Below are 25103 nucleotides of genomic sequence, written 5' to 3'. Positions count from 1 at the left end.
AGCTTTTCGTATTCTCTGGATGTTTTGCAATTTGAGTTATCTTTTTCTGAGTGGACTCAGACATAGATTCAGGCAGTCTCAGCAATGGCAACCCACATCCGGGGGACAGCTTGTTCCTGGCATCTTTCTTTGGCTTCCTTCATTATTTTGGCCAAAAGTTGAACACTGTATGCAGGCATCTCCTTATTTTTCATGCATTTCAATGTGTTTGTCCTCAGATACCCTTGATAGAGTGCTAGGAGACAAGCGGCATTTTGCGAGAGCAGAGCTGGAAGTCCGGCCAGCAGAAGAGCCGTGTGGTGTGGCCACGATTGAGTACGCTGACTCTGTGGGTGAAGACCTGCTGCAGGCCCCTCGGGAGGACATTGAAAGTGCTGTCCACAGTGCATGCCTCCAAGGTGAGGGACCACGGCTCTGTCTCCCGTTGACTGTTTAATTCCTCCTTTTTCCCCTCATGCTGGAGTTTGAGCCAGGGATCTTGGGCATACCAGAGTGCACTCTGCCTTGACGCTACACTCCTAGCCTCCAAGTTAGTCCATGTGCTACAGCCTGTCAGTGTTCTCTGTGTTTGTACTGCAGTTGAATTCTTGTTGCATTACTCTGTTCTTGCACTGTATATATTGTTGTGCTTTATTTCCCCCAACTCAGGACCTTTACTTGGATCCCCAATCCAGGATGTGGCAGTGACACTACACTCACTGATGATTCATCCTGGCACCTCCACAACTATGGTCACTGCCTGCATCTCACGGTGTGTACAGAAGGTACGGAGTATTTTCCTCGTGCTTCTGTGCTAAGGAAGTGCACTGAGTCCAGCACCATACATTCCACAGACCTTCTGTCTCCATGGGGCCATCAGATGGCTCAGTGGGTAAAGGTACTCACCACCAAGCCTGACTCTGAGTTAATCCTTAGGAACTAACTGCAAAGTAGAGACCTGACGTCAGAGAGTTGTCCTCTGACCTCCACATATGCACTGTGGTGCTCATGAGCGCACACCACACACATAAATGTATTTAAAAAGCTTAAACTAGCTTTCGTGTAGGAAATCTTTGATTTCTAAAACTAAATTTTCCTTTTCCTTTGAAAGATTTTAGAAATTACTGGTCAGACAGATTAAACAAAATATTCTGGTTTTAGCAAAAGATCTTTCCAAACATATAGCAATTAGCACAAGCTACAAATATATATATATATGAGTGTGTGTGTGTGTGTGTGTGTGTGTGTATTTGATAGATAGATAATTTATCTTATGTGTGTTAGTGTTTGCTTACATCTATATCTCTATGAGGGTGTCAGAAGCTCTGGAACTGGAGTTAAGAGACATGTGTGAGCTATGTAGGTACTGGAAATTGAATTCCCAGGTCCTATGGAAGAATACCCAATGCTTTAACCACTAAGCCATCTTTCCAGCCTCCAAGCCTGGTGGATTTAAGTGGATAGATCTGACGACGTCAGCTTGACGTTGGGCTTTAATGTAAAAGACAATGGAAATCTAATATTAATTTCAATTTCTTTTTAAAGGTTATTTTATGTATGTGAGCACTCTATCTTTATGTACAGCTGCACTCCAGAAGAGGGCATCAGATCCCATTACAGATGGTTGTGAGCCACCATGTGGTGGCTGGGAGTTGAACTCAATGCTCTTAACCCGCTGAGCATCTCTCTAACCCTTAATTTCAAATTTTTGAGTTTGTTCAAATAATATTGCTTTCATTAAAAAACTAAATCCGTCTTATTGAACAGCAGATTTAGGCCAAGCATCTGCCCTCTCAAAGTATTAGGCATTATCACCTGAGTTGTCCTTGAATCACGTGGCCTTCTGCTTCTTGCCTTAGTGACCTACCAGAGCTGATCAACCCGCATGCTGTTTCCCAGTGTGGGAGTCCCCTAGTCTAGCACTGGAGAGTAAAGGGAGGTGACAGTGAAACTCTCAAGCACCAACGAAGGCTCGACTGTGTCTGGGAACAATGAAGACTAAGTGTTTTGAACAGTGAAGTGTAGTCAGAGCACAGAAGTGATTGGTATGGAAAGACAGGAACTAGACTATGTCTGAATTAAGATACCAGCAACAGGCGTAGGAGTACTGGTGTTTACTGGGAAAAGGAAATCAGAGAAGTATATATAAGCAAACTGAAAACTGCTAATGCCATCAGCAAATAAGAAAGGCCAGAGAAGCGCTTGGAAAAGAAAAGCTGAGCCATGTTTGCGGCACACTGGGGAACTGGAGTATACACAGGCTGCCCCACCGCAGGCCAGTGGAGGGCAGGACCAGAGGCCCCAGAGAAGGGCTGGAACTGCTCTTGAAGCCACACTGAATCTGGTTTTGAAGCTCTGCAGTGAGGTACTGTTCAGAAAGAAGGATGGAGGGACAGTTCAGGGAGTCCAGTCTCTAATGGGATCATTTTTTCTCTTAGATTTACCTTTTCCCCACATGATTATTATATCTTGAAACATTCTCAGGTTCCTTATGTGGCGTATGAAGTCTAAGATTATAAACCGTAATACAAGAAAGAACTTGCTTGTAGACAGTCTTGACTACTGGCTTTGTTGCTGGCTTGTTAAAGTGTTCTCCTTTCCTGCTCTCTCCAGCATGTGGCCACCAGTGCAAGTACTGACTTCTTGGTTCCTTATGCGATGTTCTCTGGGGGGCGTTAAAGCCAGTGAGCTTCCCAGAGCCCTCTGCTCAGGAATACAGGAAATAGTTCAAGGCTGTTTACATCTTCCTTGAACTGGAATAGAAATTTGTTCATCTTATGAAATCTCTTTAGGCCCTGAAGAAAGCTGACAAGCAGGTGCTGGAACCTCTGATGAGTCTTGAGGTCACAGTGAGTAGAGAGTACCTCAGCCCTGTCCTGGCAGATTTGGCACAAAGAAGAGGGAACATTCAGGAAATTCAGACTCGCCAAGACAACAAAGTTGTTCTAGGATTTGTTCCTTTAGCAGAAATTATGGTGAGTTATTTGCGTTTGAAATGTACACATTGTTTACTACAGGAGACGTAGTGTGAGTGAAGCTAGGATCACTGACACCTGTGGGCATCAGACTTGGGTGTAGAGAATGCACACCAAGTTCTCAACCACCATGGATGATAAACCTTGGCCTTGAGTGGTGGCTGAGAACTCGGGAACACTGCATTGCATGCAGGTTACTTCCAACCACAGGACCACATAGACTAAGGTACAGTGTGCCAAAATGTGTCAGTCTGTTAACTGTCTGACCCTGCTTCCATGCATCTTTCCTTTTCTGCTAGGTTTTGGGGCCAGCATCATTCTCTTCCCCAACCGGGCACTTCTGCCCCTAGGAAAGGCATGAGGGATACTGACAGGCAAGGAGGAAGGACAGAGTCAATCACCAGGGGCCTCAGAACACGTACACAGCTGGCCTTCCCCATGCTAAGGTTTTGCCATAGTATTTCCCTTTTCCTTATTTTGAAAACCTCTCTGGAGGTGATGGTACTTACCACCTCCTTCTCTTCTATGGGCTAAAAGATAATCCACAAGATGTAAGAAATGGAAGGCTTAAATTAAGTGCAGTAACAAACTGAATTTTTTTCATTAGGGATATTCAACTGTGCTTCGAACCCTGACATCAGGCTCAGCTACTTTTGCCTTGGAGCTGTCTACTTATCAAGCCATGAGTCCACAAGACCAAAGGACTCTGCTCAGCCAGAGAAGTGGTTTGGCCCGTGCGCTGTAGGCCCTTGGAAACGGGGAAAGCTGGGGCACGTGCCAGCTTTATTCTCAGTGAGAATGCTGTTCTATTAACTGGCTGGTAAACTGCTGCTTCGCCCTGTGGAAAGAACTTGAACGAGACGTGGAAGAATGGCATTGGAGCTGCCATCCTAAGACTGTTGAACCTGCTCTGCTGTAACGAACCACGGCTGGGCCCTGGTTGTCTCTCACCTCTCTGGTGCGCTGATAGAATAACCTGATCAGGGCAGCTTATAAAAGGGTTTCCTTTCTCCACAGGAAGCTGAGAGAGTCCTTCTTTAACCTCAAGCACACAGTAGAGTAGATGTAGGGCCAGGCAGTGAATTCTCCAAGTTCACTTAGGGATGAACTTCCTCAGGCAAGGCTACGCCACCTAAACTCCCCCAACAGCACGCTCCCTGGGAACCAAGAGTCTTTTGCCTACATGGAGGCCTGGTGCCTGTGGAGGTCAGAGTAGATGTTATGCCCTCCCCCCACCCCCGGAACTGGAATTATGGTGTGGTTATGAAGAACTGAACTCTGGTCCTCTGCAAGAACAAGTGTTCTTAAATACTTGAGCCTTCTTTCTGGCCCAGCATTTCTCATTTAACCATTGCAGTGATGAGAGTACCATGCAGTGCTGGAGTTCTGTGTAGTAGTGCAAAGCTTTTTCTTTTATTTTTTTTAAGCTGCTCACATAAAAGATGTCAGTATTCAGTGTTTGATTCAGATATAGAAAGATTCAATCAATAAAAAGATGGTTTATTTAAAAAATAGCCTAACAAATATTAATTTACATGATTTCAGAATCAACATGATTAGAGCTGTAGTGCTGTAGACTTCTGTCACTTTCCCATTTTATTCTCATAGTTACAATATCCAGTAAAGAGAGGTTGTGCAGCTATTCCGCGGCTGTAGACAGACAGAGATGTTTTAGATGGGTGGCACCTTAGCAAATCCCCCCACCTTTCGCAGTGATTTAATATTCTAATCCAAGCTACTAACTCCTTTAAGATGGCAGTTATTCTAAAATATATCTTACAGGGGTTATTCTCCTGCAACAATGAGTGCAGTTTCTACCAATTAAATCACTAGTTCCTAGGTAACATTTTTATTTATTGCAAAACAAAAAGCTGAAGAAACTAGTTAACACTGAATGCTGGACTTCAGTACGAGATCCTGGATCGGGAAGGAAGTGTCTCACCTGACCATTCTGCAGCGGTGCACTGCCAGTCGTCTGTAAGCGTTTTCCAGGTTGGTGACAATTCTAGGGCTCCAGAGCCTCTCACCAACAGCGCTTGCCCGAGGCCTGAAATTTAAAATATGTGGCTCCCAAAGCAGTTTAGATTTCTTTTCTCACCTACATAAGGAGATTCACAAGAGCTCTCCTGCATACATGGGTAATAAAAGCCAAGGCAGCCTTCAGGCCAGTCGGTGCCCCTTCAGTGCCTTACCATAGTCTTGGAATAAGGTTAGTTGCATCCACATATTCTCCCCATAGGCAAGCCTCTCCACCAATAACAAGTTGTTTCTGCTTCTCTGAACCTGCGTTACAGTGGTTAAGGGACAGAGGTTAAGCTGTACAACACTGGTTTCCTTCCTAGAGTCATCCTACCATACAGCTCCATATCCTCCTGTAGGCAGCAGAACCTTTATTCCCACCCTGGCTCAGTGCTATTCAACATAATGGAGGGTTGTGGTGAGCTTGTGGTAGAGATGCTTTCCTAGGTCCTACACAGACTCGTGTGGACACTGCATTCAACCTTTCCCTGCACCTCCTGTTAGTGGTGTGCCAGAAATCACAAGGTGGAATATTAGCTTCATTTTAATGGACTTAGATTTAGGAGGAGAGAACAGGAGTTATGGAAGAAACCAGCAGCCATGCTTTGCTTACCTTCAAAGTTAAGGGGCTCCGCTATATAGTAGTTTCTCCAGTCTTGCCCGTAGCTGATCAGGTCTAAGTACCAAGGAGCAGAAAGGATGGTGGGGAAGCCAGATGCTGTGACTTGTGCTAATTCATTTAAGTAATATTCACTTTTCCACACTTCAACTACTGTGCCCGGCTGAAGCTATTAAAGGCATTAGGTCCAGTCAATACAGTCTCACAGGTTTATGGGATCATGATTGGTATACATACATTTCTAAGATCTTAGAAAAATCCTACATCCTTTTTTTCTTTTTGCTAATGGTCAGTGACATGTGTTATTCAAATTAACCTTTAAAGCTGAATAATTAACTTCTGTCTATAGCTAATACCTCAGAGACGGGTAAGATTTGTACCTTAGACCTATTTCTACCACACTGGTGTTGTACTTAACTTGGAACAATGAGACTGTCACCAGCCCCCTAGAAAGGTAATGCTGGGGGCTTGTGACAGATAAGTCTATCAGAAAAAATATTCCAGGGTTGGGGATTTAGCTCAGTGGTAGAGCGCTTGCCTAACAAGTGCAAGACCCTGGGTTCGGTCCCCAGCTCTGAAAAAAAAAAAAGAAAAGAAAAAATATTCCTTAAAAGTGTATACTGATTTACCTATTTATTATGTATATAGCATTCTGCCTGTGTATATGCCTGCACATCAAAAGACAGCATCAGATCCCATTACAGATGGATGTGAGTTGCCGGGAATTGAGGACCTCTGGAAGAGCAGACAGTGCTCTTAACCACTGAGCCATCTCTCCAGCCCTGATTTTACATATTTTAAAACTACTAACACTATTTTTTAAAAGCTCATTTGTTGTGTTTGCTCTTAAAAACAAAAAGGAAATTAATTCATATTACTTCAACTTGTAAGACAGCAGGGGTTGGGGATAGAAGGGAGAAGGAAACAGCAGCGTGTGCGTGCGTGTGCATGGGTAGGTTGGCCACCTGCTCTGAGCCCCTGATTCCCTTGAGGAAGGCTCTCACTGAACCTGGAGCTGTACTGGAGGCTAGAAGTCCCAGCGCCTGGCAGTGTTCAGCTTACAGGCACACACGTCAGCAGGCTGATGGCTCATCAGTTTTGGTCCTGTCTGACCACTGCACTGTCTGTTGGGAGACTGAGATAATGCTCATCTCCTTGAGTCTGTAGCAAACAGAGAACAATGAGCCCTTCAGCCCTCCTCTGTCCATCTGTCCTGACTGCTGATGGAACATTCAACTCTGAAAACAGGTGTCCCAGTCAGGTCCTCAGGCTGGGACGGCAAACAGCCCTACCACAGAGTAGTCACGGTTCTTACCTCCACTTGATCATCAAAAACGTCCTGCCAAACAATGGAGCTCTTCTTTAAGGACGTAATAATATCCAAAATCCTAACATTGAAGACGTGGACAGTTACTTAGGATCACCAGGTTAGCGCTCCTAAACCCTGTGTGTTTTCTACCCAGAACATGCCATGTTCCCTTCTATCTTATAGTTCACCTCTTTAAACAATGTAGCAGAATTCTCATTAATGGTTTGCATAGCCACTAATGAGACACTCACTGTTCTCAGATGCAGCTGCACTTCCTTCTGATCAAGCTCAGACTGTCCCAGAATGACTTGTGAAACCCTGCCACACATGAATAGAGGTCCCTCAGGGAACGCCTCGGGTGAACAGCCTCAACACAGAACTTCCTTCCTATCCTCTTTATAGAACCGTGGTTCTCAACCTTCCTGATGCTGCAACCCTTTAGTATAGTTGCTCATGTTGTGGTGACCACACCATAAAACTACTATTGTTGTTACTTCATAGCTAATTTTGCTACTGTTATTAGCCATAATGTAAGTAGCTGATATTTCCAATGGTTTTAAAGGGGTCACAACTAACAGGTTAAGAACCACTGGTATAGAAGAACCAAGTAAAGCTGGGTAGCAATTCACATAGCAACTCTCATGCTTTGGGACCTAGTGTAGTAGGTACTGTCTCTGAAATAGGGAGGGGTCTCAAACTCATAAAACTGTCCCAACAGAACTCTAGTAATCTCTTGGGTTTCCAAAGATTTCTTGGAAGAAAGGAAACTGGTCAGTTGTTAGCTGGCACAGATTAGCATTTAGGCAGTAACAAACACTTGAATGTCACACAGAAGCTTAATAGGAACGGTGTCAACTCTGAGAATCCCAAATGGGTGGTGCAGAGTAGAGCTGCGAAGCTTTCCCTTTTTCTTTTTAAAAGAGATTTGCAACTCCACATGGCCCATGATGCCTAAGGGTGGTCTGGTCCCTATGGGGAAAAATGTGCTGATTCCTAGAGAACAGACTGTCCACCAAACTTTTGGGAAGTGTTCTGTCTGTGTTTTCTAACAAGGCAGCCACCACTTCAGTACCAATTCCCTGGCTGTGGAATGTTGGAAATGTCACTGTACTGTGTAAGGAGCAGAGATGCCCCAGGTCACTCAGGACAAAGGGAGTGAGTTCCAGCCCATGGATAGTGCAAAAGACAAAGGGCAGCCAGAGCTCCTAGCGGGCGCATGGCTTCTGCCTCTATTTCAGTAGTTACTGCAAAATGCTTACTGCCTCCTAGGTGTTCTTGGCTCCACTCTTGCAAGGGGTGGGGAAGATGAGAAGTAAAGCAGAGAGCTAAGTTGCAGCTTGGACTTGTATGAAAACAGTGGTGATTAGGCTTTCAGATGACTTACTTTTTGATATAAAAGGATTCTAGTCTTTTAAAATTGTTGCCAAAGCCCTTTTTCTTCATGAAATTTTGGATGTTTGGATTTGATGCCCTTAAATAAAACAGTGAGATGTTATAAACACTTTGATGTGCCCAGCTGGTTATTTGGAGCAGCATGCATCTCTAACAGCAGTCATACAAACTAAGATATTCAAAGGGGTCTGAATCTTTTAATGCAAAGTATTTGTTCCAGAGATGATTTCCCATTAGAAAAAAACAAACCCCGAAGGCTTTCCTTCCATGCCCACCCTCCATCCCAGGCACTTTACAAAGCTCAAAACTCTTACTTGAAACTCTGTCCCTACTTATTGTTCCCCTTCCACCACCAAAACTCATCTCATCCTAGTCTTTCAGGTTTGTTGAGACAATCACACTATAGTCGGGGTTGACCTTGAACTCGCAACACTCCACATCCATCCTCCTGAGCAGAGGGATTAAATACGCACCACCAAGACTGCTTACAGATTCTTTCTCCTTTTTCCCTTGAGTCAGTGTCTTACTCTATAGCTCAGGCTTGCCTTTCACCTTGGTTATAGGCATTAGCCAACATGCCCAGCTCCTACTTGATTTTCTTCCCTAAGCCTTACCTTGTTATTCCTCTCCAATGCATATATTTTAGTAATTAAAGCCTTACAAGGATTTTTACCACAAATTACCCCCTTTTAATGTGGATCCTGTATATTGATACTTTAAGAACGAAAACTGAAAAAAAAATAAAGGTTTAGGGTTACCATACCAACATTCAAATTCCACTTCATCTCCTCCCAAGTGGATAAACTGGTCTGGAAACACCCTGCTGATTTCTTTGAAGAATGTGTCAAAGAATACGTATGTTGTATTTAGACTTGGGTCTACAGGTCCAACCTTTTGAATTCTAATTTTTTGACTGAAACACGGAGTTAGAAGGTTTTTCTGACCTAGAAGAAAACAGATTTATTTTTATGAGGACATCAATCACGAAGACCTGAATTTGCACATCTTTATGCTATAGATGGTCCTCCCCTTACAATGGTGTTGAATCCCAATAAACCCCATAAGCGAGGTGAAAAAGTAGTAAAACAATGCATTTGACAAGCTAATCCAACAAGTGTATCTCAGCTGCACAGCGTACTGTGCCGTCTGCGTGTGCGTCTGCTTCCTGGGGCTCCTCAATCATATTAACCTGGGAAAGGTCAGTATCAAAGCATAGTTTCTATTGAGTATGACCTACTCTGATTCCATTATAACAGGAAACACTGTAACCCTTGAGCATCTAGACATTATACTGTTGACACCATAGAAATTTTATAGAGAGAAGACAACCGCATTTGCCAGTATTCACTTAGTTTCTCCCCAGGAGGACAAGAGCTGCTTTCACAGGTCTCCTTTGCTGCTTTTAGCAGACTGAGGGCTTATCCTCTTCACAGACTATCAGCGACTCTCAAATTTTTTCTTGAGCTCCAGTGCATAGTTAAATTCTCTGCTCCATACAAATAGAAACCATAGCTGCCTCTCAATATGATCTAACAAAACCCAAACTCTCGGTTTGTCTCTGCTTCCTGACTGGTCTGCCTGTGGGCCTCGACACTGTAGCTCCTGAGTCCTGAGTCTGTGGTTACTGAGTTTCCTGAATGTAACATTTCCATTTCACCCTCCCAGTGTAGGACCCCCATGTCTTCTCTTTCCAATCTGTTACTTTCACAAAGGTTTTCCCTAAGTGGGACCCGAATCATGTTACTTCTCCACTCAGAGGTTTGTACTGGTGTCCAGGGCATGCTGCTGAACGCCCACAACTGTCCCCAGGAACCTCAGTGATGCCTTTCCAATTCAGTTCCCATTGTTTCCCAGGTTTCCCATGATACTACTATGTACTTAACAATTATAAATGCTGGGTCCCATGCTGTATACTTTCTGTCATTTATCTGGTGCTCAGAAATGTTAGCCCTCTTTTATAGATGGGGAAACTGGAGGTTCACGCTCCAAATGACAAAGTCAGGAAGCACACATGAACAGGTGGCTCCTAGAATTGGTTCCACACCGTTCCCACTCATCCTCTCTCTGCATGCCTTTCCTCTCTGCCAGAACTATGAGCACATTCTGTGCTCTCCCCAAAGCGTGCATGTCAATCAATAACATGGAATTAAGTCACCATGCTCTACTTATAATCCAGTGTTCTGCGTCACCCAACTGTGATACTCGAGGCAGGACCTAGACAGTGACTGTGAAGGGACACAAAATAGTTCATTGCATCTGTAGCATTTGTGCTCCCACTGCACATACAACAGTTAAAAACAAAACCACCAAACTGTTAAGAGGCAAAGACCCCCTTTCCAACCCGTAAGTCAATCTCCTTACCTTTCCCCCAAGACTGTGTATGGCCAGGGCTATCGAATTCTGGTATGACTCGAATCCCTCGGAGCCGGGCATATTCAAGTACCGTATGGATGTCGCTTGGTGTATAGACATGAGACAAAGAATAGCTTCCCTGTAATATGTAAGTTAAGATGTGCAAGATGGATTTGGTCCTGGAAACTTTGCTGGACCGTTTCTCTGTTATCACCGAGTATTAAACAGACCCACCTAACACCGGGTAATTCGTGGTTTCAGAACAGAAATCAATAGAAATGGTGTGAATTTCTCCCCATTGAATTCAGGATTCACTGATGGGACACTGCCCTTGTCAAGTTCAGAATCAAAACTCACCCATTATTATAAAACAGACTTTTCTCTTTCAAGTTCTTTAATTACAATGACCTAAAAACCCATCCCCCCCCAAAAAAAACAGTAAGTAACTTAATTGTGTTTAAATATTTTTTTAAATCCTCCCCCCCACCCCCTGGCCCCGGAGCTGAGGACCGAACCCTAGGGCCTTACACTTGCTAGGCAAGTGCTCTACCACTGAGCTAAATCCCCAACCCTGTGTTTAAATATTAACTCAGTCTCTCTGTGTCAGTTGACGAATTAGTGCTCCATATCGGCTGTAAATAACGACAAAGACAAGGTTTGGCACACGTCTCACAGTACAGATTCTGACTGCTGAAATCATCTTGACCTTTAAACCCAGGTCAAAATATAAGGCCGTGCGTTGATTGATACTGTGGAATGTAACCAGCCAAATCAAGCAGCGCAGAGAGGCAGGGACCACATTCTGTTGGTTTCCGTTGGTTCTTCAGTAACAATAATTTACAAGAAATGAACTAGCAGGCCATCCTCAGCTACATGGCAAGTTCAAGGCCAGCCTGAGAGAGAGGAGACGCTGGCTCTTGCTTTGTTATTGAGAGGCCTCTCTGTGCAGTCCCGGCTGTCCTGGAACCCACTATGTCGACCAAGCCTGCCTAGAACTTAGCGCCTCTGTGGCCCTAGATGCATGGGCCTGAGATCCTGTCTTAACAAAAACGTATCCTACTTTTTGTGTGTTTTTAGGGGGAAAAAAAGGTCATTTACATGTTTTCAAACCTATTTAAAATAAATATTCTACCATGCAACTGGATGTCTTCACTGTTCTTCATGAACTGCTCGGGTCTTCTACGTTAAGCTTCTAAATTATGTATGCCGCTCCCAGAGATTATGTTCATAATAACATTGATAGTAACAATCTGATTAATACTTATAACAACTACAAAGACGTATGGAAATAAAATGCTAAGCAACAAGCTGAAAACATTTTAAACCACAAATGCCTGGTTACCCTTTGGTTCCATTTCTAGGCAAACCACGGGGGCTACAATCTGCTAGCGAAGCTATGCCAGAGATTTTCGTACAGACAAGGACACAGCTCACTCACCTTGTTGCTTAGCTCAGGAAAAGTGATACTCTGATAAGGGAAAGACTGGTCGTCCACTATGTGCCAGTGAAGGACGTTAAACTTATTAAAAGCCATGGCATCCTGCAAGCAAACATGGGAAAGTTACACGCCACAGAAGAATACAGTGCACATTGCGTCTGTCTACAATGGGATTGCTTCCAATCAGTGCTTCTTTCTTTCTTTCTTCTCTTCTTCCTTCCTTCCTTCCTTTCTTCCTTCCTTCCTTCCTTCCTTCCTTTCTTTCTTTCTTTCTTTCTTCCTTCCTTCCTTCTTTCTTTTCTTTCTTTCTTTCTTTCTTTCTTTTTTTCCTTCCTTTCTTTCTTTCTTTCCTTAGTTTCTTTCTTTCTTTTTTTTAGTAGTTTTCTTCAAGTCAAAAAGAATGAAGAGAGGATATAAATGTTCCATCACATGTAGGCCAGCATGATACATCTCTGTGCGAGCCCTCACTGTGTACAGGAGATTGTGATGCTGCTGTACGGGAGAGCAAGCTTATGAGTTGATCACGACTACGGGGAGCCAGGAATAGAGGCTGAGATTGTCTTAGGAAGCAGGGTGCAGGAAGAACAAGGCATCTATATTAACATAAAGCTTGCAATACCCACGTATATGAAAGGTGATAGCCCCAGGAAACGAAATTCATTATAGGCTCAATATAGGCCAAGCAAAAGCCTGGAGAAAACCTAGGCATCTTGATGTATTGAATGTAATGTATACAAGGAAGGAATAAACGGTAGAACTTATATAAAATGGATTCTAAGAAGATAAAATGTGGGGAGGATTTGGACTAGCAGGTGACACAATGGAGATCGTCCCTTCTCTGTCCTGGGGCTGTAGGGACTTGGCTGATGCAGTTGGGGGAGGTGGAGATGACAGGGTTTTTTTTATCATCAGAGAACTCAGCAAGGAAGTTACAAAGTAGTAGTAATGTATGTGCTAATTGATTCCCACTATATAGACTACCATACACTCATAATTTTCAATACAGACCAGGGGATTGTAAACTTGACATAAAGGGCCAGGTATTAAGAATCTCAGCTTTCGGGCAGGGTTTCTTTTGTAACCACTCCACTCTGCAAGCCATAAAGCAGTAGGTAACAAATGGTAGGGTTGGGGATTTAGCTCAGTGGTAGAGCGCTTGCCTAGCAAACGCAAGGCCCTGGGTTCGGTCCCCAGCTCCAAAAAAAAAAAAAAGAAAAAAAAAAAAAAGAAAAACAAAAAAAAAAAACAGATCAAAATAAAACAAATGGTACCACAGTTGTGAAGACAGATGGCTGTGATGTTGTCCTAAGTGTTGCTGGGGTTTTGGTTCCTAAAGCCCTCCCAGTTCGGGCTTCTCTCCGGAAAGGCGGGTCATAGAAACCAATCTTGCCTCGGGTTTCTGTCTGGGAGCTGGCCTTAATGGAATTCTCTGACCTATCTCATCTGATAGTAGGTCCTAAGATCCTACTTACTCCAGAGGGGACCTGTCCCGTACCCCAACAGAGGGATGTCTCACAGACAGGATGCTGAAGTTACAGGACTTCCGGGCTTTGCTCAGAGCCTTTGTGTTTCATCCCAGTTCCTGTTGCGCATGTCTATGCAATGAAGACTCTCACACCCAAAGGACAGGCTTTGGGCTTCTACATCTCTGGACACAGGAGGTTTCAGGAGAGGGCGAACAGGCCAGTCTCCAAACCCCAAGCATAAAGACTTCTTCACCTGCAGCCCTTGCAGTGTCCTTTGTAATAAACTGGTCGTTGTGTCTTTCTAAGTTCTAGCAGCCACTCAAGGAAATTAACTGACTTGACTGGGGGTAATGGGAGCGCTGGTTTGTAAATTGTGATTTATATCACGAGCACAGGTAAACCTCTCGGGGTAGCCTTGAGGAATGAGCCTTCAGTTTTTGGGATTTGATTCTGTCTCCAGGTGAACAGCACTAACTGGTCTGAGGATACCCGTTTGTTGGGAGTGGGGGATGGGGTCTTTATGTCTTTTAAAGCCACGGAAAGAGTTCTTCCAGATTAACTGTGAAGTGAGAACAAGGGGTCAGCACAATCTCCTGGGCCACAGCAGCAACTGGATCTGACTCTTGAGTTGTACTAAAACAACGCATGATATAGACACAGGGGAAGATGTATACATGTATGTTCCCATAAATATACTGAACACACACATGGGTATGTCCTAGGTGTCTGTAAGGTCAGATCAACACATACCTTTGTTGGAATTACCCCCTGACCCCTGCAGCCCAAGTCTGGGTTTTGAAATATTGACCACTGAAAGGGTTCATTAAAAAAAAAAAGTCTGAATCTAGACTGAGACAGTAGAACATAAGCCTGGGATATCATGGTTCCAAAAATACAGAGATTGAGAAGGACATCTCAAAAGGATAATTGAATGAATGGGCTTTTTCGTGGTCATAGTAGGGCCAACTTGACAATTATATAGGGTGTTACCAGATTGCACTCCCATCAAGCAAAATGATAATCTAGACTGAAAAAATAATGAATACACAAGATAAAATAATGAATACGCTATTGCCTTCCCATGAATATAATTTACCACTACCAAATACTAGAGGTGATAAAATTAGGGAAACCACCGCTTGGTGACCGGTCAGAGCAATGACCCTCTGACAAGGCAAGGATCATCGGTGGGTGAGCACTGAGTATGAGGCACATATGAGTATGAGATTTTTACATAGTCCCACCATTTCTCCCACAGGGTACTTAAGAAGCACAAGATTCCCTAAAATTAACTTGACAGTGGAGAAATGTGGCAGACGGATCTCAGCCAACTGAGGTACACATTACCCATGGTGAGACAGCGTGCCAACTGACACTATCTGAGGACTCAGCCCTGCTTCTGCTTTATTCTTGCCAGGGAAACAGGATCTCATGTGAGAAACAGATGCGCTGAGACACGTTCTAAAAGTAACTGGACTTTTAAAATATCACGATCCTTCAAAATGAGGAAAGGCAACAGCCCGGGCTGGAAGTCAATGAGGAAACAGAACAAGGAAGTTCAACACAGGTCCGAGATGGACACTGTGCCACAAGCCGTGGAATTGGCACTGTGGGGTAGACAGAGGGCACGTGGGATTAGCTTCCTGCATGGAAGCTATTTTGAGATGCGTTCTTTTAATAGGAGATGCAAGCTAATATTTGAGTAACCCACTGCAGATGTTATAATAGGGAGATTCAGGCAAATACGAGCTTTAAGGAAATTGAACAAATATTTAAAATTTTTAGACCATAAGCTTCAAATTCACCTATCCATAAATTTTATATTCATAAACTTACCATCGCTATATTCACGTATTCATACATTGTGTTCATGTATTCTCGATTACAGAATATATGAAAGTTCTTTGCAGCCTTCTAAAAGGCTTAGGCAGCTTACAGAGTTGGTTGACGGGTAGTAGTGGGGACGATCCAATGAAAGGCCCCAGGAAAAGGCAGTTCTAATCAACCTTCCCATCCCTCCATCCCAAGGTTCCATATAGTTTTTGGAATATTTCCAAAGGGAAAAAGTCACTGCTTGACCCCTTTCTATGTCAACCAATAGCCAGTGACTGTAGCCATTTATTCCAGGTCATGTCTACAGCTGTTATCTGAGTAATGGGGGCAGGCACGTAGGCCAATGGGAGTATTAAATACTAAATCTGCCTTTCTCACTAAACATAGTAGGGCATGCTGGCAACCCCATGGCTGAGGGGGCTTGAGAGCAGCCTCGGCTACACACGAAAATCCTGGCTACAAACGAACAGACAGACAGACAGACAAAAATTCTCTTAGCAGTCTTGGCCAAATTCATGTTGTCTGTGATCCAATGACACCACAGGGAGATCCAGTTAGGTATCCCTTCATTTCACACAGGGACACTGTTACCAGAGAGGGTGTCAGGAAACCCCCAGTGCTTAGATTCAGGACAAAAAGAAACAAGTCTTTCTAGTCTTCTAAGACACATAAAGAAAGTAACCACTGGAGCAGAGGAACAATTACCTACCAGAGTTTTAAAAATTGTCTTCACAGGCAGGTAGTGTCTGGATGTATCAATTAGAATTCCTCTATGGGGGAATCTTGGAGAATCAGCAATAGTGGATTCGTTGATGGTAAACTAGGAGACAAAATAAAATTTTGAAGATTTTTTTTAAAAGTGTTTTTCTCCTCAAGTTCAACAAAGACTACAACCATCTAAAAAGCATTGCATAAAAATGTAGGAGCCCAAAGTGCATGAGCGTTGTAACTATAGTGGAGAAAGAAACGTTCAAAAGGACAACTCAGTCGGCTACATTCTAACAACAGTGCCTATCCAACCAGCCCCGAAGATACAAAGGAATACTTACAGTACCATAAGGGTCCTGGTAAACTAACTGGCTAAAGGTCTCCAAACCTGGGGGAAGCAAAAGGCATTGCATTATTTATGAGATTAAAAAAAAAAAAGGAAATAAGGGGTTGGGGATTTAGCTCAGTGGTAGAGCGCCTGCCTAACCCTGGGTTCGGTCCCCAGCTCCGAAAAAAAAAAAAGAAAAGAAAAGAAAAAAAGGGAAATAAAATTAATGTCCAAAAAGTCTCATAACCACAGGAGGAATAGTTTAAAGAGCAAGTACTGCACCTACACTTTCTAAAGTGTAGCTCTAATGTTCCCTCAATAAAAGCAATCCCACGGCTCCTGTACCCCACGGAATAAATGCACCTGACCTCATCTTCCCAGTCCTCTCTACTTTGCTTAACAAAAAAGCCACTTGAAAGGGCTGGAGAGATAGCGGTTAAGAGCACTGACTGCTCCTCCAGAGGTCCTGAGTTCAAATCCCAGCAACCACATGGTGGCTCACAATCATCTGTAATGAGATCCGATGCCCTCTTCTGGTGTGTCTGAAGACAGCAACAGTGTACTTACATATACTAAATAAGTAAATCTAAAAAAAAAAAAAAAGCCCACTTGAAAATAGTAACTCCTTAATAAATGAAGCAGGCAGAGAAGACGTTTATGCTGAAGGTCATTTCAGGAAGTTCCTAAATTTGCTGGTGGCGGCCCTTGTCTTTAATGCCAACATTTGGGAGGCAGAGGCAGAGGGCCTCTGAGTTTGAGGCCAACCTGGTCTACAGAGTGAGCTCCAGGACAGCCAGGGCTACACAGACAAACTCAGTCTCGAAAACCCAAAAGAAAAAAAGATAACTCCAATGCCGATCCTATTGTTGCCAGGATTGCGTGACTCCAGGGCACAGACGGTGAGTCTCCCAGTCCTCCCAGTCCTCCCTGATGAGACTGCCCTCACTCCATTTGCCCCACTCAGACACAAGCATGTGGACCCAGGAGTAGCCAGCCCAAGACACGAATGTGGTAGAGCAACAGGGCTGTAGAATGTGGTTCATTGAAACCGTCTGTCTCTAGAGTGAGCGGGTGTCTCCCTGTGCGGTGGTTTCTCAAGACTCTCTGGGAATTACCCAGGGAACTCGCTCAGCTCAGATTCTGATGATTCAGGAGGTCTGGGGGTGAAGAAAGAGTTTACAGCACATTTCCATTTTCTACTGCTCAGATAAACCTGCTGATGGTTCTAAATCCGTAGGCATAGAAAACGGGGGAAGATGGATGCTTGCTCCTGAAGGTGACAAGAAGGAGTAGGTTGATCCCAAACCAAAGCTGAACGAACAGGGCCTTCTGACAGCTCTGTGGTGTTACAGTCCAGGACTGGAGCATGAGACAAGGATGGAGTCCTGTGAGGAGATCTGTAAGCGCTTATGAGAAAAGTCCAAGAAAACAGGACGAGAGTCTGGGACCCCAGTTTCTTCAAAAACAAAGAACTGTTCTTGGAATGTGCTTCCGTGCCTCTCCCGGGCGTAGTGGATAGGAGTGAGGTCACTCCATTACAACTGGACACTGTTATATATGTCTCTATGGAAACGTGTTTCTACCATGTAGTAGCCTGCCACCCTACTCATGTGACTCCTCTTAACCCCCAGCATATAGATTGTCGGATACTCTGAATAAACACCTGCAAATATTTGAAAGGTCAGCCGGGGAAGTAAGATGTATGAGTAAATAAGAAAAGTGAGTGCTTGACAGGAACGCTTTGTGTTTCTGAGCTGGCATTTCACTTCCGAGAGGATGAGGACAGGGCCCGGCTTGAACTGATCACCCACCTGGCCTATGGCCCTGGGACGCACTCAGGTGAGACACGGGTCTCTGGGGTTCAGCTTGGGCCATCTTTTGTCTGAAGGAATCTAAGTGTTCAAGCTAGTTTTCCAGTTTTGTTGTGCTTGATTTTGTAAAGCGACACCTGCTATCATTCCACTATAGAGACAATGAAACTGCACAGAACTTACCTCTTAGTGCTCCCCAAACTTCGTTGGCCTTGAGGAAAGCTACTGGTTCTTGTACAAGTAGAGAATCTGTGGAGTAAGGGTAGTGAATTTTGTTAATCCCAGAATGACGAACAAACTATTTTCTACACTTTTACTGTTGGTGTTTTCACACATCCTTTTCTCTCTCCTTTGGCAAGTAGATTCCTTCACCTCAAAATGCCCCAGCCTGAACTCCAGAGACCTGCCTTTCTTCACCCTGAGCATCCCTCACTCCTCACCTTCTCAGGTCTGAACGCAAAGTCTTCAGTACCCAGTCGTTACTCAAACTTACCCACTTCCCCTAAGGCCAGCGAGATCACTCCCCTCTTCTATTTTCATCCGACCTACTTCCCCTTCTCAATGTCACCTGGAATCTGCCTTAAAGTTTGCTTTCTAGCGCCCCTCACTGAAATCAACTTCCACTCACTCGGTAGATCTGTATCTGCGAAGAATGGGACTCCAACCAGACATGGTGAGAGAGGAGGAATGGGCCTGTAATCCCAGCACTTAGAAGGTAGAGGCACGAGGATCATAGGTTCAAAACCACCCTGGGCCAAACAGGAAACCCCGTCTCAAAACAAAAATACCCACAAGAGTATACTGTTCTAGTTGGCTGAGCTGTGCTAAAAAGGGCCTTAACCTTCAGTCTTTGGAATCACATTCTGCTTAAGTTTGATCCACAGTAAATTTGGTCTTGATTCAGGGCAGCCACAGAGAGAGAAACAGACAGAGAGAGAGAAACAGAGAGAGAGAGAGAGACAGAAAGAGACAGAGACAGACAGACAGACAGACAGCACAGAAGGTACAGACACTGAGAGCTCCAGGTGCCCAAGTGCAGACTTTGCCACAGTTAAAGCTCTGGAAGCCGCAGTTCATGACTTAGTATCATATCATCTGGACAGAGTCATCGTCGTCTGCCTTCAGACAGCAGGGCAGGGAAAAGAAGAGCATGTTACTCATGTGACACGCTCAGCTGACAGCATTCTACCAGAACAGCCTTTCCAGTCAGAAGCCCACAGTGCTGACTGAGCAAACTGTCAGACTCGGAACCAGTCTGCTACTGTGAGTGCAGTCGAAGCAGGCCTCCTTTCCCCCACATAGATGAGGTCTGTCTGCTAATATTAAGAGGACCCTGAGTAAACTCACCCCATATATACTATAAAAAAAGTATACAGTAGCAGTATATAAATAGAACCCTGATCGATCATCCAGTCATATAGAAGGCTCATCTGCTAAGTACGCAGACACCTAGCTATAGAATTTTAATTTCAAAGCTAAATTCTCAGGTTTGGTAATGACTCTGCTTGTACGTTTTGGAGGAGCAGGAAGATGGCTTTGCCTTTGCAGCCATCCCCTTCTATATGCGTTTGCACCATGGATACCATTGTTTTAGACTATATCCATATAATACCAGTAACTAAAATACTACCCAGTCATTACTTGGGATGCCCGCCCAGTTCTTCCTACCTCCCCCAAATGACACATCCACTAGTTCTTTTCCTGGGCATCGACATACATACTTGTGTAATACAAATATATGACCTTCTCTACGTGTGAGTAACTATGTTGACGTGTAAATGGAACCTCTCCCTCTACCACTTATACAACTTCCTTCCTTGGTCCGACTCAGCAGTCTGGCAGTCTGTCTGGCAGGTGGATCAACTTCCATCTGTTCAGCCGGTCCTCTACCAATGGACGGCAGGTTCATTTTGTTTAAGTCTTCGCTGCAAGGAAACATCTTTGGTATATGTGGCTACCTCTCTAAAGGAGAAATTGGTTCACTTCTAGCTCTCAGGGTACCCCGTCTTTAATGCAGAAGGTTAGGGTCTGGATTTTACATTTGGGATGCTGGTGAGTTTCCTAAAACTTACCTCAAGAAGCATTCTTTTCAGAGCACTGTTTGCAGAATACATATACATATACATATACATATACATATACATATACATATACATATACATATACATATACACACACACACACACACATATATATATATATAACATTTGCTGCAATGAACAGCGTAAGTATGGACCCCCGAAATGGCAGTGGTTAATTCTGAGGGCTAGGGTGAAGGATGGGTTAATTCTCCTTCCTTCCTTCCTTTCTTCCTTCCTTCCATACTTACTGCTGAATTTATGAACGCTCTACAATGACTGTATTTTATTTTTTTTAAAAGGTTTATTTATTTTATGTGTACACTGTAGCTGCCTTCAGACACACCAGAATGGTTGTGAGCCACCATGTGGTTGCTGGGATTTGAACTCAGGACCTCTGGAAGAACAGTCAGTGCTCTTAACCACTGAGCCATCTCTCCAGCCCATGACTGTATTTTATAATAGGTACTTACAGGACTCATCTGATGACAAACTAGGGAAGGCATCACACTGTGGTTCGAGGTTAATGAAGACCAGAAGCTTCTCTAACTGTGGTTTATCTTGAAATTTAGCAGGGCCATGATGTCTCTTGTAGAAACCAAACATATAGTTGTAATATCTGTGGGAGAAATCCATTTAAATAATGAACCAAAGAGTATGTCTGTGCTAGTGGACAGGGAAGTCGGCGCTCAAGTCTTCTGCTAGCTCAACCCAACCACGCTTTTCCTCGATGCAGTCAAGGAACCGTCAGAGAAACTTCTGAAAACCCCGACATCCACGCTTTCAGATCAAGCTTTCTGAGGAGGAAATTCATACATGGGAATTTTGAAAGCTCTCTCACAGTCCATAGGCACTACATACACAAGGGGCACAGACAGACATGCATACCAAACACCCATATACGTAAAAGTGAATATTTTGTTAAAGTTACTATGGCAAATTATATATATACATATATATATCTCCATAACTAAAAACTTTTAGCTGGGCAGTGGAGGTGAATGCCTCTGCTCTGGAGGCAAAGTGGGCGGATCTCTGAGTTTGAGGCCAGCCTGGTCTACAGAGTGAGTTCCAGGGCTACAGAAATAAATGTCTCAAAAATAAATAAATAAATAAATAAATAAATAAATAAATAAATAAATAAATAAGAAGAGAAAGAAAAAAAACTTTAAAAATTAGGGCTGGAGAGATGGCTCACTGGTTAAGAGCACTGGCTGCTCTCCCAGAGGATCTGGGTGCAATTCCCAGCACCCTCATAGTGATTCACAACCAATTATGATCGGCCTTAACAGGCATTGTGCACAAATGGCACATAGACGCAACCAGTCAAAACATACACATAAAATAATTTTTGTTGTTATTGGGTTTTTCATTTTGTTTTGTTTTTTATTTTTCAAGACAGGATTTCCCTGTGTAGCCCTGTCCTGGAACCCACTTGGTATGTAAGTCTGGCTTTGAACTAAGAGATCCCCTTGCCTCCCAAGTGCTGGGTTCAAAGGCATTTGCCACCACTGCCCAGCTATAAAAGAATATCTTTAAAAAATCAAAAAAGTTTAAAAGGGGGGTTGGGGATTTAGCTCAGTGGTAGAGCGCTTGCCTAGCAAGCACAACCTGGGTTCGGTCCCCAGCTCTGAAAAAAAGAAAAGAAAAAAAAAAAAGTTTAAAAGGAGCTGGGGCATGGCTCAAGTAGCACAGCTTTGATTGCGTGTGTAAGGCCCTCCTAGTACTGGGCAGGGACTGGGTGGCGGTGTCAGGGAAGAGCCACTAATTAGCTTTTAAGATCTGAGTCTGGGTTGGGTATAAGCTGGCCTACCAGGAACCAAAGAAATGAAACTATTCTTTTAACACAGGAGTTCCAAGTCAGGCGTGGTGGTCCACACCTTTAATCTCACCACTAAGGAGACAGAAGCTGTTGTAAGTTTGAGGTCATCCTGGTCTATGTGTCGAGTTTGAGGCCAGCCAGGACTACACAATGCAATGGGAGCCGTCTCAAACAAAAACAAAACCCAAAATAGTGTGTTCAGTAGTTTTTCGAGGCTGAGGAAGCGGCTGTACATTCAACAGCCAAACTATCCCTGCAGAAAGCCTTGTTTGTGATGAGGCCTGGGCTCTTGCTAATAAATGTGGCTGAACTCTGAACAACTTGTATGAATGTTCACTACGTAGGGTTCCCTGAATTCACCTGCATCTCCGGAGACTTCCAACCCTACCATGCTTGCCAGAGTTTCTACTAGGATGCTCAGCCAAATGCATTCAAGGGTTAGCCACACTTTACAGCCAGCTTCCAAACAATGCCAAGTGCAATTACTAGCTGCTTCCCACACTGGCCACAAATTAGTTGGACAAATCCTTCAGGTAACAATCACCCGCACTTATTTTGAGATGGCAAGCCTGTTTTCAAGCTACCTCAGAGCTGACTCAAGCCTTTGTAATGTTGTATCCATTAACAAGGAACTCGTGCTTGCCCAAGCTCCGGGAAAACCCAGCTTCACTGTCAGCTCTAAAGCAAGCAAACTCGTTTTCAGAAGCTTTTCCGTCCAGAGCTGGGATACAAGTCTGGATATCTCTATACTACCAGGCACTTAAGTTTTACATTTCATTCCACCCGGGCCACAAAGCATTCCAACCCATTAGCAATTCAACTCCAAAGGTTTTTAGAGGAGGCTTCCTGCCTTCCTGCGCCAGAGAGCACGCCGTTTCTGCAGCATGTCTCCGGACCTCTTCCACTGAGGCTTCCACACCACAGAGCCTAAAACCGCCCACCCTTTGTTTTGCACTCCCTGGTCAGCTGTTTGGTGTCCTGCAGGCCAAACGAAGTTACAGTTGTGTGCACCAGACACAGAGAATTGAAAGCAGGCTGCACACCTAGCACCAAATTACAGTTCCCAGGGGGCAGACCCACTCGCACAGGTCTCTCATTGAGGATGGCACATTCAAACATCATCCCAAATAAAACTATCCTACAACCAATATGGCTAGCACCACCAGCTGTCAGTGGGAAGGGTTTTTAGGGAACCTATCAGAGAGGAACAAGATAGAGCAACTATTGCCAAATGTTGAAAAACAAGAAGAAAAGCAGATGTTACCTAAGAGCCACTTGAAAGGCCATTTGGAAACACTAAGATCTGAATACCTAACATTAGGTATGGAACAGGCTTCGAAGGGGGAGGTACCCCCCCCACACACGCGCACACACTCACACACGCACACACCACCCCAGAGTTCGGAGATTTAGAACGCTTGCTGCTCTTTCAGAGGACCCAGGCTCCATTCTCAGCACCCGCTTTAGGGGCTCACCAAAATTTCATGCACTTGGCATCTGCAGGTATCTACACACACGTGGAACACCTAAATTCATGCAGGCTCATATACCCATAGAGAAAAAAATTAGAAGAGATTAATGATATCTGAATTGTTGCCACATACGGAGCTGAAAGCAACATGCAACACTGGGGTTTAGCTCAGGCCCTTGAAAGATATGCATCTAAGGATGCACTCAGGAAATTCACTCTGCAGGCTAGGACTTTGTTCCCTCCCTATCTCTGGAGTCATCTCAACTGCCCTTCTGAGGCCCAACAAACTGACTCTAGCAGTGTCACGGGTTCCGCTGTTATTCGGAACCCATGCTAAGTTGGGTCCCTGAGCACCTAGGGTGCGAAGGAAGCCGCAAGAGCAGGCTTCGGTCCGCATAGGTTAGACCTAAGTTAGCGTGGCTAGTCATGCTGTCTTCCAGTCCTGTGAGACCCAAGTGGCTAGGTGATCCGTCTCTGTGCCCTAGGTCCCCTCCCCGCTGGGTGGAGCAGCTCACCGCCGAAACGCCTCCAGCAGCAGCGAGCAGGAGGGGCCCGCGGTGGAATTGGGGCTGTTGTCGATCTGGAAGTTCTCGGGGGAGATGTACAGCAGCCGCGGGAACACCTGCACCGAGCGCGGCATGGGCCACAGCGCGGGTTGCAGCCGGAAGGGGGCCACCAGGGCCAGCGACACCATCGCCACCAGCGCCTGCAGCAGCAGCCCCGGGGCGCGACGCGGGGACCCCGGCATGACTGCTCCGCGAGTCTGGCCCGGGGAGAGTCTTCGGATCAACCTTCAAGCCTGGGTCGCTGGGAAGAAAGCATCCGTGCCCGGGTCACCGAGTCAGATGACCGAGCTCCCGGCCCGGGCTCCGCCTCCGAGCGGGGATTGGCCCGGAAATTGTGCTGGCTCGGTGAGGAGGCGGCCCTACACTAGCCAGGATGCTGTGTGTGTGTGGCTCACGCCTGTCACGCCTGAGGAACCCCTTTGCACAGCCCACTGACGGGCAGGACTTGTCTCTTCCTCCACTCCCCAGGCGGTGCTTTTGCCACGAAGTTTAGACGGTGGTCAACTCTGATGAATAAAACCTCCGGGTCAGAATTCTCTGGAGTTGACTCTGGAACTAATGGGAGGTTAAAATTTATGCATGGAAAAACAGAAATGGTGAGGGGGGTGGGGGAGAGCATTTAAAACTTCAGATGACCGCGATGGAGTACATTAATATTAAAGTGGTACAAAGAGAGTATTTCTGTAGTGGAGATTAATGTCGACGTATTTGTCGTATAATTTTCCAAAGGGAAAAGAAACCTTTAAAATGATTAGACAGGGGTTGGGGATTTAGCTCAGCGGTAGAGTGCTTGCCTAGCGAGCGCAAGGCCCTGGGTTCGGTCCCCAGCTCCGGAAAAAATCTAGAGGTTGCTCAGTCCCACGAGGCTAGCTGTTTCAGGTCTTCTGTAGAAGTGGGTTCCAACAGATGTACTGGCAAGGGAGTGCAAGCAGGTGAA

At 44.7% G+C, this 25103-nt stretch overlaps 2 protein-coding genes across 2 annotated transcripts in view; one reads left to right on the top strand and one right to left on the bottom strand.

The window, feature by feature from the left end:
- The window catches only part of Gfm2 (GTP dependent ribosome recycling factor mitochondrial 2), a 36012-nt gene extending 31546 nt beyond the window's left edge, over positions 1–4466 (top strand). The window contains exons 18-21 of the mRNA XM_032899000.1: positions 219–398; positions 649–764; positions 2772–2954; positions 3562–4466. Coding sequence (XP_032754891.1) covers positions 219–398; positions 649–764; positions 2772–2954; positions 3562–3699 — 617 coding nt within the window. The 3' untranslated portion in view covers positions 3700–4466. The remainder of the gene's footprint in view (positions 1–218; positions 399–648; positions 765–2771; positions 2955–3561) is intronic.
- Positions 4346–24464, bottom strand: Hexb (hexosaminidase subunit beta). The gene is made up of 14 exons (XM_032899002.1): positions 24116–24464; positions 20781–20926; positions 18413–18478; positions 16432–16478; positions 16092–16202; positions 12084–12185; positions 10655–10784; positions 9057–9237; positions 8286–8372; positions 6908–6980; positions 5587–5761; positions 5147–5237; positions 4897–5001; positions 4346–4604 (listed from the first exon to the last, which is right to left on the bottom strand). The coding sequence occupies exons 1-14, from the start codon at positions 24346–24348 to the stop codon at positions 4538–4540; spliced, it is 1614 nt and encodes a 537-aa protein (XP_032754893.1). The 5' UTR covers positions 24349–24464; the 3' UTR covers positions 4346–4537.
- Between the last annotated feature and the right edge of the window lie 639 nt (positions 24465–25103).

This window comes from Rattus rattus, chromosome 3, assembly GCF_011064425.1.
Source record: "Rattus rattus isolate New Zealand chromosome 3, Rrattus_CSIRO_v1, whole genome shotgun sequence".
Classification (NCBI taxonomy): Eukaryota; Metazoa; Chordata; class Mammalia; order Rodentia; family Muridae; genus Rattus; species Rattus rattus.
The sequence above is the reverse complement of the archived record's forward strand: the minus strand, read 5'-3'. Positions and strand labels throughout refer to the sequence as shown.